The sequence below is a fragment of the Orbicella faveolata genome, unplaced genomic scaffold (genome assembly GCF_042242905.1).
Source record: "Orbicella faveolata isolate gen_17 unplaced genomic scaffold, um_ofav_v1 contig_24, whole genome shotgun sequence".
Classification (NCBI taxonomy): Eukaryota; Metazoa; Cnidaria; class Anthozoa; order Scleractinia; family Merulinidae; genus Orbicella; species Orbicella faveolata.
Genome location: NW_028301552.1, coordinates 17,171,587 through 17,189,493, shown reverse-complemented (window position 1 = coordinate 17,189,493; position 17,907 = coordinate 17,171,587). Strand labels below are relative to the sequence as shown.

General features: G+C 40.4%; 2 protein-coding genes across 3 annotated transcripts in view; both read right to left on the bottom strand.

The window, feature by feature from the left end:
• The window catches only part of LOC110043096 (uncharacterized), a 390,873-nt gene that overhangs the window by 261,809 nt on the left and 111,157 nt on the right, over positions 1–17,907 (bottom strand). Inside the window, exons 47-52 of one of the 2 annotated variants that reach the window (XM_089292810.1) lie at positions 13,743–13,865; positions 13,385–13,510; positions 12,877–12,995; positions 11,985–12,088; positions 11,009–11,383; positions 8,224–10,023 (exon numbers count right to left, since the gene is read on the bottom strand). The exons of the other annotated variant lie outside the window; for it this stretch is intronic. Of the exons in view, the coding sequence (XP_089148936.1) occupies positions 9,861–10,023; positions 11,009–11,383; positions 11,985–12,088; positions 12,877–12,995; positions 13,385–13,510; positions 13,743–13,865 (1,010 nt within the window). The 3' untranslated portion in view covers positions 8,224–9,860. Of the gene's footprint in view, positions 1–8,223; positions 10,024–11,008; positions 11,384–11,984; positions 12,089–12,876; positions 12,996–13,384; positions 13,511–13,742; positions 13,866–17,907 lie in introns of those variants that run through there. 2 annotated transcript variants of the gene reach the window in all.
• LOC149110669 (uncharacterized) lies at positions 15,377–17,483 on the bottom strand. Its single transcript, XM_089292816.1, has one exon. It carries the CDS (start codon positions 17,466–17,468, stop codon positions 16,134–16,136), a length of 1,335 nt encoding a protein of 444 aa, XP_089148942.1. The 5' UTR covers positions 17,469–17,483; the 3' UTR covers positions 15,377–16,133.

Below are 17,907 nucleotides of genomic sequence, written 5' to 3'. Positions count from 1 at the left end.
CTTTCTGATCACGGTCGGCAACCTCAGTTCGGCCAAAATTCAATTTTGGCTCGTAGCAAAGCAAAAATAAGGAATTGGAAAATAATAAATTGCTTTTTTCTGACAAAAAATGAAGGAAAATAATTTTTGGTCCCGAAGTGGAGTGGACCGCTTTTAGCGGGACTGCCACTTAATATCGTAATTTCATTTTAAAGCTAGTCTCATATTCCATCAGCCCTTTCTGGTTTATTTTCTATTTAACATCATCGACATGTCACTGAAACAGATTATGACGCCTTCCCTGGCCGCAAGACGAAGAGCCCTAGTGAGAGTATGTAAGGAATGCTAGAAAAATTTCCTATCATTTCTCTGCGGTACCTACAGTAGAAGCCCCGTGCGTCCCGTCACGCTGTTGTATGGCCAGTTTGGACTGATGCATATTAATTAATTAATTCAAGGCCCATCCTTATTTCCAAAAATTTTGCAACTTCTCTTACAAAGGCGCCCAGTTGGACAACTTTCCATAGTGAAGCGTTTTACGAAAAAGATTTATGAACTTCGCCTTCGTTACGTGTTTGTGGACTTTTTGTCATGTATTCGATGAGATGGAATAGGGAGCAATAATACATCCAAGCAGCACGAAAGCCCTGTGATACATCAGCAGTTTAGGGAATCAAAGATTCAAGTTGTGATGCTACCACCGAAGGGCCTCAAGGCAAACCAAACAAAGTTATTTCAAGATCTTGTGGCGAGAAAATGCGAGAAAATGGCAAGCCTAAGCTGTATCACCCATAAATGTAATAAAAACCATAAATGTAATGCCAACCATAAATGTAATAAGAATTGACCATGAATGTAACACTGACCATAAATGTAACAACTTTTAACCACAAATGTAATAAAATTTGACCATAAATGTCATAAACTGAACAACCATAAATGTAATACGGCTTTTCCATAAATTTAATTTTCTAATTTTCTACGGGTGTAGTCAAAACAGATAAATTTTTTTAAAACGTACAAAAAATTCCTTTTATTCCATTCTTGATATTGTCTTGGTGCAATAAAGAGAGACCGTTCATTTTTTTTTCTTTTTTATCAAAGCAATTTAAATTGCACACTGTAATAGTCTGTTAATTTTCCATATATGTATCTGAGCAATTTCGCAAAAACACGCCCGCTAGGTTTTCGTCTAGATTCGGGCGCAGCCGATTTTAAACCCAGGGGAGCTCCGTCAAGACCAGGCAGGGCACATGGCCCAGGCACTGGCCTATCTGCCGCTGGTTTGCTGGCGGCCACTTGCCAAAAGCAGGAGGGAGGGGAGGGTGTCTTGTACTGACACCCCCAGCTAGCCAGACTGAGTTTTCAGTGTTAAATAACCTTGATATTGACTGTGTTTCTGGGTATTTTACTCAGTTGTTTTACCTTGTTTGAGGCTTCTGCGCTGACATGGCACCCTGCTGGAGTGGTCCATGCCACGTTCACGCGTGAGGGGCCAATCTCCTAGCCAGAGGGGTGCTCAGGGGACTTCTGCCCAGTGGGACTGTCTTTAGGTCAATGCGGACATGTTTTTGTTAATTCGGTCAGATCTTGATCGCGAAAAGGAACCTGGCAGGGACCCGAAAGGACAAAGTGCAACTGGGGCTGCATGTTAAGGTCAAGGTTGAGACAATTTGGCTTCATGGAGCTTTTTTTGCCTTGTTATTCTTGAGGGCAAAAGGCACCTGACAGGGACCCGAAAGAACAAGGTGCCATTGCAGCTGCATGTTTAAGCCAAGGTTGAGACAATGTGGCTTCCTGAAGCCTTTTTGGCCTTGATATTCTTGAGGGCAAAAGACACCAGGCGGGGACCCGAAAGAACAAGGTGCCATTGGGGCTGCATGTTTAGGCCAAGGTTGAGACAATTTGGCTCCCTGGAGTCTTTTTGGCCTTGATAATTCTGAGCGATTTCGCAAAAACATGCCTGCTAGGTTTTCGCCTGGATTCGGGCTGCGCCCGAATACTGGCTAAGCTAGCGACCTTAAACCAAGAGGGGGTTCCGTCAAGGCCAAGCCAGGCACACGGCCCAGGCACTGACCTATCTGCTGGTGGTTTGCTGGAGGCCACCTGCGCCTTGTGGTGTACTTGACGACGCTCCAGAATTTACTGCTACTGTAATTGGATCAATAATATTTCGTCTTCAGACTAAAGTCGCTGAGCTGGTTTGTTGTTTCCTTCTTTTACACTATTTAGCTGGTTTACAAACAGCGCTATACAACACAAACAATGCTTTCGTCAGCAGCTGCACTGAACAGAAAAGAGCGCTAAAAGATCTGAGAAACACAAAGTCACGAATCAATCAAAATCGACTGTTCCCACGATTAAAAGGACCATAGCTCGTGCATTTCCATGACAACTTATTTCAAGTTTACTTAAAAGGTGAACGTTTTGCTTCTCTCTTAAACGTCCCGCGTGTGTTTCACGCGTGACCATCTCTCGAATTACACAGGAATGTAGGTTTGAGATTCTCCGCATTCTCTTTTATCCTCTCCTGTCGCGTCCTCGCGCGTTAAGCGAAGTGACCCACTCGTGTTTCAGCTCTCAAGAACTCTGAGACACGTAGGATCTTATTACCCCTCTTTACAGATTTTGCAATCCCAGCTATAATTAGGGTGTGTTTTACGTTCGTTTAGAACACGAGGTTTGTTTTCTGTCTTTGTTGATAAATTTTGACGGTCTTTTCTGTCCAGGAAGCCCATAGAGGGCATGAAGCTTATTTAAAAGTCGCAAGTTTTGCCTTCCCTCAAACATGCGCGCGTTTGTTTTGTGCGTGACCACCCCGCGCATTAGGCTGGTTAAGATTCTCGCGCATATCCTTTGTTCCTCTCCTCTTGCGTCCTCGCGCGTTCAGCAATGAGACCCAGTTGTGTTTTCAGTCTTTAGCTTAAAGCTTACTTGAAAGGTTCAAGTTTTGACCCTCTCTGTAATGTCCGCACGGGTGTTTCACACGCGACCATTCTCGCATTAGACAGAGCATGGGTATAAGACTCTCGGGCGTTGTGTTTTTCCCTCTCATCGGGCGTCCTCGCCCGTTCAGCCAAGTGACCCACTCGTCTTTTCGGTCTCGTGATCTCTTAGACATGTAAGAGCTCATTTCCCACTTTCAAGATTTTGCATTCCCAGCTATACCTAGTTCATTTAGAACATGACGTTTGTGCTGTGCCCTTTTTCATAGATTTTGGGCATTTTTGTCCCCAGAAAGCCCATATAGACACTAAAGCTTATTTAAAAGGTGCAAGTTTTGGCTTACCCTCAAACATCCACGCTTGTATTTCACGCGTAACCATCTTTCAAATTGCACAGAATGTAGCTTTGAGATTCTTGTGCGCTCTCCTCTATCCTCTCCTGTCGGTTCCTCGGTCATTCAGCGAAGTGACCCACTCGTGTTTCAGCTCCCCAGAACTCTGAGACATGTAGGAACCTATTTCCCCTCTTTTCACATTTTGCAATCCCAGCTATATAACTAGCGTGTATTTTACGTTCGTTTACAACATGACGTTTGTTTCCTGACAGCCAAGCGACCCACTCGTGCTTCAGCTCTCCAGAACTCTGAGACCTTTAGGAACCTCTTTCCTCTCCTCATGCATCGTCGCGCGTTCAGCCAAGTGACCCACTCGTGTTTTCCGTCGGGGGATTTCTGAGGTACATAAGATGTGATTTCTCCTCTTTTAAGATTTTGCAATCCCATCTTCACTTAGCGTGTATTGCACGTTCGTATAGAACATGCTGTTTGTTTGTTCCCTTTGCTGATAAATCTTGGCGGTTTTTTCTGTCCATGAAGCCCACACAGGGCTTTAAGCTTATTTAAAAGGTGCAAGTTTAGACCCTCCTTCAATCATCCGCGCGCATGTTTCACGCGTGATCATCCCTCGATTTAGACAGAACGTTGGATTAAAATTCTCGCGCCTTCTTTTTTTTCCTCTGATCGTGAATCCTCGCGCGTTTGTCAAGTGACCCACACGTGTTTTAAATCTCGGGATCTCTGAGAGATGTAGGCGCTGATTTACCCTCTTTTCAAACTTTGCAGTCGCAGCTATAATTAGGGTGTATTTTACGTTGGTTTGGGACACGACGTTTGTTTTCTGCCTCTGTTGACAAATTTTGATGGTCTTTTCTGTTCAGGAAGCTCATAAGAGGCTTAAAGCCTATTTAAAAGTCGCAAGTTTTGCCTTCCCTCAAGCATGCGCGCGTATTTTTCACGCGTGACCACGTCGCGCATTAGACAGGGCGCAGGGTTAAGATTCTCGCACGCTTCCTCTTTACCTCTCCTCTTGCGTCCTTGCGCGTTCAGCAATGTGACCCACTCGCGTTTTCAGTCCTTTAGCTTAAAGCTTACTTAAAAGGTTCAACTTTTGACCCTCTCTGTAACGTCCGCGCGTGTGTTTCACGCGTGACCATTCTCGCTTAAGACAAAGCGTGGGTACAAGATTCTCGGGCGTGGGTACGAGATTTTCGGGCATTGTGGGTTTTCCTCTTATCGGGCATCCTCGCGCGTTTACTGAAGTGACCCACTCGTGTTTTCGGTCTCCTGATCTTTTAGACACGTAGGAGCTCATATCCCCACTTTTCAGATTTTGCAATCCCAGCTATAGAGTGTGTGTATTGTCACGCAATAAAAGATAAAATCAAAAACCATTCAGTGGATAAAGTCAAGAAATTATGTATTATAGACGATAAATAAAGAAGACAGCTCTCCAAGTTTAAGTTGTGTGCGTTGTCCCAAAGTTGAGATGTTCGTCGAAATGTTCCGCGCAAAATTATAGAGCCTAATATGGAGCCGCCATGTTGGAGAACTTCCTTAGTCTCCCAATATGGTGGCTGGAAAATAGAGTAAACATCTGGAAGTTACTTTGGCTATCTAGTCGACTGATTATCTGAACCCAACCAAAATGCATTTACACAAGCACTTTTCCTTATACTTTAACTCCTAAAATGGCTAAAAATCACGAGACAAGGGTACATTTTTCGACAAATGCGATCTTAGCTTCATGTCACGCACCGCCATAACTCCGAAATTCAAAATACACTGGTTTGCAAACGAAGGACGCTATTGAGCTGGAAAGTTGTAAACGGATATAAATTTAGTACCTCTTATGTCTGATGAGGATAAAACCTTTAGGGGCTCTTTAGTTTTGGATCTGAGAATTTGATGACGTCACCTGAACACACTTTATACCTAAAAATAATAATAATAATTTAATAACTTCTAGAACGCTATTTATATTTCCTCATCAACAACGCTTTACAACTTAAAATACTACGATAAAATAGAAATTTTAAAACCAATTACACGTATATTAATTAAATAGAATGTTCATAATAATGATAATAAACTTAATTAGTAATAGTAATAAGAATTGATATCAAGTAGAATACGCTTTAAAAGTTACACGAACTAAATAAGTTTTCAGCTTACATTTAAAAATAACTAATGACTGAATATCACATAATTCAGCGGGCAAACTATTCCATAAAATACATACTGTAATATGGAACAGCAGCAGAGAAAGATCTATCACCTAAAGTGACAAGCATTTTCCCTTTAGGAGAGTCTGACAATAAACTTTGATTTGATCTCATATTATATATAGATCTAGGCATAATGTTTATTAGTTCTATGATATACTTGGGCACCAATCCATGAATAGTTTTAAATGTTAAAATTAAGATTTTAAAATGAACACGATGTTGTGCTGCTAACCAATGAAGTTCATAAAGCGCTGGAGTAATATGCGAGTACTTTGTTAAGTTCAGTACAAGTCTAGCCGCAGCATTCTGCACATGTTGCAATTTAACTAGTTGCGACTTAGGAAGGCCATCCAAAAGTGCATTACAATAGTCTAATCTGCTGGTGATAAAAGCATGAATAAGCGTTAATAACGAACCGCGAGAAAAATACATCTTAATCCTTCTAATATTACTTAGGTGATAACACGTGGCATTACAGATTTTAGTTACATGCGTTGACATTGACAACTTAATATCATGAATTAGAACGTTTTCTTACGTTCATTTAGAACATGACGTTTGTGTTGTGCCCTTTTTGATAAATTTTGGCCATGTTTGTCTCCAGAAAGCCCATGTAGAGGCTAAAGCCTATTCAAAAGATGCACGTTTTGGCTTACCCTCAAACATCCACGCGTGTGTTTCACGCGTGACCATTTCTCGAATTACACAGAATGTAGGTTTCAGATTCTCGTGCGTTCTCTTTTATCCTCTCCTGTCGGGCTAAAGCTTATTTCAAAGGTGCAAGTTTTGCCTTACTCGCAAACATCCACGCGTGTGTTTCACGCGTAACCATTTCTCGAATTATACAGAATGTAGGTTTAAGACTCTCGTTCGTTCTGTTTTATCCTCTCCTGTCGGGTCCTCGCGAGTTCAGCGAAGTGATCCACTCGTGTTTCAGCTCTCCAGAAAGCTGCGACATGTTGGAACCTATTTCCCCTCTTATTTCCACATGACAATGGCATAATAAGCTCAGTGAACATCACGTCACAATATTATTTTATCCAATTCTCGCGATGTGAACGTGTCATTCGTTAAACAAAACATGTTGCAGCATAGCCTAAATGCCGGACAAAACGTCCATTCCTTCCCTATAGGCAGTGAATTGCTCGTAACCCAGATCTGCTTGTCTTGAATAGCTGCGTCAAAGTCTACTTACACGCAGATAAATATAAAACCACTTTTAATCTCACTGTAATTTTGTACCTTTGGACAACTAGGAAATAAATTTGGCAAGGTAAACCAATGTTTGTTTTCCCTTTATTAAGTTAATATTTGCGTTAAAAGGACTTCTCAACTGCCAAAGTAAACCTAGACAGTGTGAATTTGCATAAGCAGCCGCACAAGTCAAAACAAAATCGTTATCGTACAAAACCAATAATTTGGGGTCTCTATGATATGGCATGCCTTTTTGTTTCAAGATTGTTTATTTGGGTAACTTACAATGATAATGCCGTCGTCGAAGAAATGCAACTGTGATGTAACGTTTTCTATTTTGATATCAACGAAGTAAATTCTAATGAATCTTCCTTGTTATCAATTGGCTGACGTGATTGAATAAATTCCACCTTCCGGTAAATCCAACCGAAAAACGCAAGAGAGGAAGACTTGAGAAACATGGCGTAGGACAGTGAAGAAAGAACGAATGGGGATGGGTTACTGTTCTTCGTTAGAGGCAGGGCTGACGGCGGCTGGCAGAGTGTCTTGGAGAAGAAACATTTCTGGCCAACTCTCATACGGAGAAATGGAATTGACGATGACACCAATTTACTACCAATAGGCCCTTTGCAAGATCCGGTCACATGGTACGGAATTAATTATGCTGAGACGCAAGTTACACAGTGGGACATTCAAAACAAAGGAAAGTCGGGCTAGACTGACTGACTGGTTCGTCAAGAACTCTGTTGAGCAACCGCCATGATCACCATGATTACACAACGAGATTGCGTTACATAAAATACGCGCACATTCCGACGGGTTAGGGGTTGGGGTTCCCTGTATTGTTCATGTATTTTTCCCGCCGTTCAGTTCCCGCGTTTAAGTCACGTGATCTTTTCGAGAGTGCATGTAATGGCGAACGTCGGCAAACGTTGTAATTGTGTATGCGATTCACTCGAAGTAACGACGGATAAGACGGATAAAGACGCGGACGATTGATGGAATTATGTACAAGCAAACAGGAGCGTCTTATTGGAGTGTTAGTCGAATTAAAGTCAGTGAACTAGAGTGGATCTTGCCTATTGAAACCGAGGGAATTGGAAATGGCCCTTACAAATGTAACTAGTGGAGACTTTCCAGGAATAATTTGAATATGAGGAAATATTGCTTGGAAATTTGTCATTCAGTAGGTTATTTTTTTGAGGGGGTGGGGGTGGGGATTCAGTGGGTATTGGAAATAAGATATATAACGAAAAAGATGTATTTGCGTTTCATTGAAGAAACTGTTAGTTCAATTTCCAGTGTTTACAGGCTTGGAACGTGAAGATGTTCATGAGTTTATAGATAATGATAAACGTGCTTCACTTTTTAATGAAGTAAGTGGATCCAATTTAGTTTTGGGATTCCATTGTATCTCAAAGCGCATGCTAGCGATCGGTTTAGAACTTTGGAATGTCGAGATGAAATGCCTTTCGATGAATTGTCTTTCACGCTAATTCGTCATCGTCATTTCCTGGTTAATAAGAACGAACTTCTCACCAGTTTATCTTTTCTTTCTTTTTTAATAAAGCATCAAAAATGTTTACAATGATATTACCTGCTTACCCGCTAGAAAAACTTGAAGCATAAAGGACCTGGAATTATCTAGTCATAAAAACCAATAAAAGGCTACTGCAAATGTGTAACGACTACATGCTTCCAATATCGTTTATTAGAGCTATCTAAGAATTTGATTAAAAGCGATGGTTACAAGAGCTTTGAAGTATCTGTAGATAAAATTACGTCATTTACGTCATTTAACGTACCTCAATTCGCAATTAGCAAATTCCGAATCCTTGTCTTTTGCTCTGATATCCTGTGTTATCAAGCCACTGACCTTGTATGGCTGGTTTTATGGTGGAATTTAGAGTACGGTAAATATCTAATTGTACCTAAATGGTTTGGTCGGCAAAATAGAGGCTCAGTTAGTCTCTCCTTAGCTTCACTTCTTCTCGCCAAACTATAACCATGGCTGCCCCAAATTCGTCTGATATGTTGTCTTACCAAAAAGGTACGATAGGGTACAAAGATTGAAGTGTTATCCTATCCTACAGTCACTCCTGTCGAGAGCTACTTTAACTCATTATTTATTTAAATCTACATTTGTCCTATATAGGGTCTCTGACGAGACCCTATCAAAACTGAAAGTTAGCTGTCAAGTTTTTAAACCATAGCAACAGACGGAAAAAACAAAAACTATCAAAATTCTAAAACCGTTCAATCAACCCATGAAAGATGAAATATATTTGAAACTGAAGTTAAGGCAACTACCTGCACGCGTGAACAAGCAAGAACAAACGCAAACATCGGTTCGCTAATATCTAAAGCAAATCGCAAACACAAATTAATATATGTGAACTAAAAAGTTCAATCGTAAGGCAAGGACGAACATAGGTAAATCTCTGTCTCATGCACCCGCTGCCTTCTTGAAGAAGTACTTCCGTGTCAATGACGCTGGTTTGCAGTGCAATTTCTTCAAAACTTTGCGTCCTTTCTAACGCAGGTATCTTAAAACAAGTAATCCAAATCTTGTTGGCTTTACCTTTAAAACGTCCTTCCTTGGTGCTGGAGTTGCGCTAATTCCCATATAAAACACAATTAGCAATCGGAAACTTTATTGCTCCCGCGAGGACGGCCCTTTTTGAAGTTTCTTTCGACGCAATTTGTCACAGTTTTTTTTACTGAAGATAACAAAATGCATCACAGAGTGTGATGAGGGCCGATCATAGGAAATTTGCTTGCTTTAAAAAATTGTAAGGCGTAACGTGTTTGCAGCAAGCGATGCATTGATGACAAAATCCACCAAATGTACCAGACCTGTCCGCAAGTGCGATCCGGCCCTGACAAAAGTTTACCGAAAACACGTTGTATTTGGTTACTAAAAATGTGTACGTTATAATATCGGGAATCAGTACGTTTTTGGAGTACGGTCACGAGGCAGAAGAATAAAAGCTTGTTGATCAGGTAACGTTTTGAAGATAACTGCCTGCGAAATAAACTGATAGCTCGCCATTGACACATCATGTTGTCCTGTTCGTCTCAAACACTCTAAAGATTTAAAGCAACAACTACTAGGGCATGAATTCTAACTAAGCCGCACGACTCTAACTACAGTACAGTCCAAACTTCTTTAGAAGATGCTACTCGTTGTTAGCATCTTCATCATTGTTAACGACTTGCTCGTTGGTATAACCTAGATCTCCTTCAATCTGATGTTTGCAGCATTCATCCAACTCTACCGCCTCACCATCCTTATCAGCAGCCTCTCTTTCTTTCGCAAAACGTTTTCTTAAAATGCAGCACCTAAAAAATGCAAATGATATGGCGAAGACAATAATTTAAGAAATAAAATTTCTACAACATTCCCAACAGGTTAATTAATACAATATTTCAATTAAAAATATTTTTGGCGAGTCTGTTTTACTAGGAAAAATGAAAAATAAGTCATTTTTAAGTTGTGAGGACCATCTTTTAAGGTACATTTGGGCCTCTCTGCGGTCGTTTTAAGGGGGGGGGGGGTAGCTAGGACCGATAAACTATGACAAAAAAGAAAAGAAAGATAAACAACTGGTACAAGAATTGTAATTTACCCTTACTTTCTCACACGCGATACCAGGCGTCACATGAGCGCGCACTTAAACAAAGGGCATGCGATATTCAATTCCCGCGCAAGGTTGTAAAAACCTGTTGAAAACCTACCGTTTAAGGCTATGGTGAAATTTTCACAGTTTAGTTTTACGAGTGTATCGCGCTCAGAGCCAAAAGTTTTGAAAAAGTATTTGTTTTCAAATAATCTGCCCTTTAGATTTTTACTTTACTTTGCATGAATGTTTAACCAGAACCAATTGCTAACTTTAAGGTAGGGTCATACCGGTAGATTTTGAGAAAAACGTCATTAAACCTACTAATGTCCAGTCTATCCCAGCCACTCGGCATTTTGGCTGTTTACTAAGGTATAAAATTTGTTTAAGCGCAACATCCAATGGCAAAAGAATTAAGAAAACAGTAATCAGAGAAAGGGAAAACACCTTGGAACAACTTTCAAAAGAGTTTTAAAAACGTTATGGTCCATCAAAACTGTAGTAAGACACCTTAAGACTGAAAAAAAACAAGTGTAACGTAACTCTTGTAAACCAGACGTTTAAGGCTTGGGCCTTCTTCGGTATGTTCAAAATACTGAAGAACGGCTACGCCCGAAACGTCTAATGAACGTGACCTATTTGACATGACATGACATGACATGACGCTGTTCGTCCTTCAAGGTTATAAAACTGTGAAGTGGACTTACTTGCACAAGATTAAAACAAAAACAACAAAAAGGAATCCAACCACTGCGCCTCCAACAATGAAATAATCTTTCATCCTTTTCTCACGATAGATGGGAGGAGTCACAGTGTAACTGCCCTCCGTGGAATCGTCAAAGAAAGCAGCTGTTATGTTTATTACGGTCACGTTCAGCGCCTTCTCCAGCTTTTCACGAGATTCAATGATGACAGTAAGCAATGTGTTCTTGGACAGGGTGGAACTGGAGTCTTGAGCTACTCCTGGAGGAAACTGGACATAAATCGCGAGGCGAATTTGTAGGGGATAAACATCTTGCTCTGGAAATCCTGGAAGAAGGTGTACTTGATCAGACGTAAATAAGATGTAGTCCAACGCTCTCCTAAAAACCAAACAAAAAGTTTTTTTTTTAGTCAGTGGTCGGTATTGTCATTTGAGATACAAGGATAATAGGTGTCCCTAGAAAGTGGGGAGCCTCTTGGTTAGTGCACTAGAATCCAAATCGAGCTGCCAGGGTTCCGGAACCAGCCGGGGTCATTGCGTTGCGCTCTTTAAACAAAGCTTCTCTCCACTTAAGTGTATAAATCACCTATGATGGACTTACATCCCATCTAGCGTTGTGTAGAAATCCACCTTGTTGCTTAATGCTACGGACACCCGAAAAAACTCGACGGCTTGAGGCTCTTTTGTCTCGAGTAGACATAATTAGCCTGCATAGTCGTCATAGTCTGCATTAACCCAGACAACATAGGCTCGTATAAAAATTTATCATTAGCCTTACCGACTTAACATTTGCTTTTCACAGTCCAAAAAGGGGCCGTCAGTAATTGATGTACTGTGTAAAACCTTTACCATACCGAATCATTTAATTTTATAACTAAAGCCCAGTAAATCTGCATATAGGTTACTTCGTAGTTTTATTTATTACTACACTGTACTCAATAAGGATAAATTATTCAAATCAGTTCCGATTGTATAAAAACCTTTGTCGGTTCCTTTCATTTACGCAATCCCCAATCTTTGCACAGAAAGTGGTAACGGAATCTGCAACAGCTCCCTTGAAATCTTCCTCTTTAGGTAAGTTCCACTAAAAAAGTTGTTAAAGGCGAGAAAACCAAAGAATATCAAATGCAAACTTAATGACTCGTCTATCTCCAAGCTCCTCGCTCATTCATTCATTTTTCACCAATTGAGTCTAGCTTAAATTCAGTCACCGTAAATTGATAGCGACCGTTCTATCATTAACTGTTGCAAATATAAACTGAATATACTAAAAAAATAACGAAAGATGTTGTTAAAAAATGGATTTCATTAACACTTTGTTAACTGATATAGCAGCGCGCGAGGCGAGAGTTGTTAAGGGTTTATGCAAACGTCTGTAGACGTTGCCAATTCTGAATGTAATTTTGGAAACATGCAAGTATCCTGTTTATTACAAATTGAACGGTTACTTACTTTTCCTTACGCTTGCTAGTTGCGATATGTATATATGAATATATAAATGAGAGATGAAGAGAATAACTCCAAATGCTCTGTGGAAATTTCTGGTTACTATTCAGCTCATAAAACTTGGCTTTGCGGGAATGGAACGTGAATATTCTTCTTTTAGACCTCCTTTTAAAGGCCCTGGAGGTTTCGAATCACGTTGAATCCTCCAAAGGTCTCTAATTAGAGCTTTCTGTGCGACCTTTACTAAATTAGAGTGACTGAAAAGGTGTGCCGTGATCCCAACTTCATTTTCATGACAATTTCACTTTTTTCAGCTCTGTTAAAAGTACATCGTCGACCATTCCACACATCCCTATGAAGTAATAAATTTATCACAGTTTCAAATAAACCATATTGTATATGTTATTGGGGAATAAAAGAAAACACCTGACTAGCACTAAGCCCCTCCAAAGTGATGATAACTGATTGAAGTGTTTCCTCAAGAGATGGCTTTCTTGGTGTCGGTGCTGGTGGTGGAGGCGGTGGTTTTTCATCTTTATCGAGACCTTCAGAGAGAAAGAACCGAAAAAGCTTATAAGCTTTCAAAAATAGTAAATATTATTAAGTATTTAATTACTGTATGACCCAAGAAGAGACACCGATCAACGAGAAAAATCAATTTCGCATTGGGAATTTTAGTTCATCGTTGACTTCGCTTAAAGATTGTCTGAAATATACATGGCGTTCCTGCCATTGGTTCGGTATAAATTTTTAACGTCCACTTTTTCCAATTCTGACGCTATATGTACTTAAGGCATAAGTCGGTCGAGTATCGGCCGACAATATCGGTCAACATACGGTCCGTGTGTCGGTCGATACATCGGCCGACATTCGATCAATGAGTCGACCGATATTGTCGGTCTTTAGACCAAAACTTCAGAGCCAAAGCTCTCACCTTTGCAAGTCTCGTTAATCCAGTAAAGTCCATCTTCACATTTACATTTGTAAGAACCTTGGGTGTTCACGCAGCGCTGTGAGGCGTCCGAACACTGAAATGTCCATTCCAAGCACTCGTCGATGTCTAAACGAAAACAAAAACTTTCATGAAAAGTGAACGGCATCATTCTTTTTTTTTTTTGGTATTTACAGGCAATTCTGACGCTATTTGTTACTTCTTAATGTGGAAGTTAGTGTTAATTCTTACATATTGCAGCAACGTTCAGCTGCAACGTTCTGTTATTAACAAACATGTCTATTTGCCACGCTTTTACTGGCGACAGCACCTTTTTTCTTATCCTTGCTCTAATTCCTACCTATGCATGTGACGTTGTCAGTGTCCAGTCTAAAGCCGTTTACACATGAACACAAGTAGCTTCCCTCTGTGTTGTTGCATTTTTGGTTACACTTGTTTTCATCTGTTGCACATTCATCGTTATCTAAAGGAAGCAAAAAGAACAAAGGAACGAATAAAATACAGGAAAGAAATTTTTTATTGCTTTGCATGTATAATGATTATTTAAGAATTGGTTCATGCTTAGCGTGAGTATATCGAGTTATGGATGCACGCGGGAACTTTGGACAGCAGGAAAGAAGCGTAAGAGTCGCACGAGGTGACAGCCTCTAGCTTCTTGAGTGCTCTCCAAACTTCCCAAGTGCATCCATAACTCGATATACGCACAGCTTAAAGCACTAACCAATTCTTTTATAACATGGCGACAACAACTTGCGCGCTAAAACATGTTTTATTTGTGATTGACTACAAAGTTCTCACAATGTAGGGTGAAGAAAAACAAAGGTCATTAGGATCCTAACACGCCACAATCAGTTGATCAACGGTTGAGCGAAAACGCTTAACCTGGTTTCTAAAATTGTCAATGAAATATTCGCTTCTTCGAATTAATTGTAATGAAAATGTAGGCATACAAAGTCAAAAATACTCGATGAAAATGTAGACAACCAAAGTAAAAATACTCACGTTTAAGGTAATTCCCCTGAAATAAAACTGTCAACAGATTTTTGTCCAAACTTTGTCCACTGAATATTTATCATATGAGAACTTTAATTATAAAATAGAAAGGGAGGTGCCCATGCTCGTTAAGGAGCAGTGACACATTGAAAATGTCTCATTTTAGCATTATTTAAGGTGGCCGAACAGAGTTTTCGCGCGCGCTTTTGCTGATGCAATTCAGCGCGCGCACAAGGATTAGAAAAAACAAACATGCCGTCAATAGAGCGATCATTTTATTTACTCGACACCCGCACTATCTGTGCTATTTTTCTCTATAATTGAACGCAGTGTATTGATGGCTTTAGTCTTTTATTATAAAGATATGTTAGAAAAGGTAACGATGCAAAGAACCTAGCAATTTTCAGCTTTTTCTTTGTTACCGAAAGAACCCAGTTAAATGCAGCGCATGCGTGGTAAGTCAAAAAATTGCGATTGAATGAAATATTGCACTCTCGGAAATACGCCTATTTCTCGAAAACCACTCATTAGAATTTCACGAAATTTGGCACGAAAATACTTAAGGAAATAAGTAACTGGAGTATTGAAAATAATTGAACTCTAACAAAGGAAATTCTAGATATTCCAGTGAAACCTCAACAAGGGATAATTAAATATCTCTCTGTTAAATTATTAGCAAAATAGTGTTAACTTGTGAGAATCGTTACAAGCTCGTTGACTGCAAATTATAAAGAAAATCTAATGACTAGATTTTCTACAAATAAACAAAACCGATTTTAAAGGCCTGTTTATATTTATTCATGTTGCCATGACAACGGCACATACGTCAGCTTAACCATCAAAAACCCAAAGTTTGTGTTGCTAACTTGCTTGCTGCCATTTTTGGTGACCGAGGGATCAAGGGTTTTAGAGAAAAAAGTGAATGAAACACAGGTATCAAAAACTGTGTTCAGCCACCTTAATGCTTACTACAAGAACGCATTCCAAGTTATTGTAAAATCTTTGTGAGCCCAGAGTCATGAAAACACGCCTCAAACTACAGTCAATACTTGTGTCGAACACAAATAAGCTTTTAAGTTTGATTTTGACAGACAGCTGAATCCTTGTTAAAATATTGAAACCAAATTGCTTGCCACGGCTATCAAACTGCAAATAGAAAAGACTACAGTGCAGCTGCTATTTTCCTTATTTCTTCAATTTTCAGCAATAGAAATCAGATCAGTCTTTTCTCACGCAAAGCTAATGATTAGTTGATTAAAACGACTGAAAAAAAAATTGGGGTGCCCGAGTTCGTTAGTGAGCTATAGCCATCTTTCAGCTGACAGAACTCTATACCAAGGCAAATCCGCCTTGTTTTCAATGTGTGCGTGCACGAGCGCGCGCTTGTGACGCCATAAATTATGCGCAGTAAGGATGCGCAATGCAAATGTGAAGAATCACCTTAACTAGACATCTTAGCTTGGCAAAAGTCACAGGCTCGAAGTAGAGTTTGGATTGTTCAGAATAATCTTTACATTGCCGAAACTTAATCAAAAGGAACTTGCACTAAACTCGACGGAAATATTTTGCAGCTAAATTGAAACTAATCAACAATGATTTAGATAAACATATACAGGCAAAAACTAACGATATATAAATCCGACGTTTCGGCGACATCTTGGCGCCATTGTCAAGGGAAACTAATTAAATATGCGATTTCAAGAGTAACTAAGAGTTCAGAGTTTCTAATTTGCATAAGTTAGACAAAGACTTTAGCGCGAACTGAGTCTGATTGTACATTTAAACACGGTCGTAATTGTTTAATGAGTAACATCTCATTAATGAGACAATCAAACTTGTTGTGGCATTTTTTCAACACGCTAAAACAATTGCGAAGGTCATCCGGAATCCTGCCTGCGTGTCTACTATCATAGTGATTGCGTACTGACGAGGTCTTGCTTCTATGTCCATCAACGCGTACGAACAGATGGCCACGGGTGTAACCGACATAACCAGCATCGCACTGGTCACACTTGAAGTTATACACAACGCATTGTTGATCAATGAGCTGAGGCTTAGGTTCGCTTGTCGGGAACTCCTGGGCAATCTTGCGGCTCGTAAACACCGGTTGAACACTGGTCTGCAGCTTCACACTGAGATCTTTCAACTGTGTCTTCACGATATTAGCAGACTCCTGGTCTTTAAAGGGTATGACAACCCGAGTAGTGTTTTCTGTCGTAGATCTGGACCGTAATGAGGGCTGGTCAGCGACCTTTAAATTTAGGAAGGTTTTGACAGTGGAGTCAACAAGGTGCTTGGGATATTTCAGTTTAGAGAAAACAGACTTCAGTCGTTCGCACTCCTCAGTGAAGTAGGACCATGACGAAGACAGGCGATGTGCGCGATCGAGCATAGTTGTCAATAGTCCGCGCTTGTACCTATTATCGACATGACTGTGGTAATGGAGAAGCAGACCACTGTTTGTTGGCTTCACAAACACTTTAGTTTCAATACGAGGCGCTCTGTTTAGGAGTTGAGTACCGAGAAAGGGAAGCATTCCATCATTTTCGACCTCCATAGTAAAGTTGATGGCGGGGTGAGCGTGGTTGAGGGTGTTAAGAAAGTCCCTAGCTGTAGACAAATCGGGCATCACAGTGAATGTGTCGTCAACATATCGACGATAGTAAGGTGGCAGTTTGCCGTCAACATCTAATTTCTCTTCAATAGACGACATGAATACGTTGGCTAGCAAGGGCCCAAGGGGGGACCCCATCGCTACTCCGTCGATCTGTTCATACAGGGATCCATTAAATTGGAAAAGCTGCCCCTTGGTGGCCACACCCAAAAGATCAATAAGGTCTTGCTTTGAAATGTTCAAATCATACTCGGAATTAAACCAGTTGTTTCTAAAGGCTCTGTCTGCGAGAATCGTAATGGTTTCATCCAAAGGTACATTCGTGAACAAGGAGGACACATCATAGGACACCAGCAAGTCACCAGGTGTTATGTTGAGGTCTCGCGGTAGTTCGTTCACAAAATCGAAAATGTCCGTGACTGTGTACTGATTTAACGACAACGGTTTGACTACTACCATGAAGTCATGTCTGTGCACACTCGTAAGATCTCGAGGTTACTAAACACTGAAGTCGATGTCGACGAGCATATCACAAACATCTCCTCGCATGAGCTCAGTTTCTTTCAGAAATTGGTTCTCTGTCGAGGCTTAAAGTTCGCCATACCCCAGCGTATCTCAAACATCGAGATTAAGGCGAGCTTTGAGAAGGCCTACTGGGACTTGGAACGGCATCTAAACAGTGAGAACTCTAAGGAACTGGCTGCCGCAACATTAAAATCTATAGCTCTCAATTACATCAACCATAAAGGTCCGAGTCCTCCTAAACAGCTTTTGACAGCCATTAAACAACTAAAGCGCCGTGATGATATCGTCATAACAAAACCGGACAAAGGCTCAGGTGTCGTTGTAATGGATAAGTCGGAATATATACATCTACTTTCCGAAGCTTCTGTCAATG

Coding starts and splice junctions, on each gene's coding strand:
- LOC149110669 (XM_089292816.1), bottom strand. CDS start 17,468: ATGGTAGTAGTCAAACCGTTGTCGTTAAATCAGTACACAGTCACGGAC.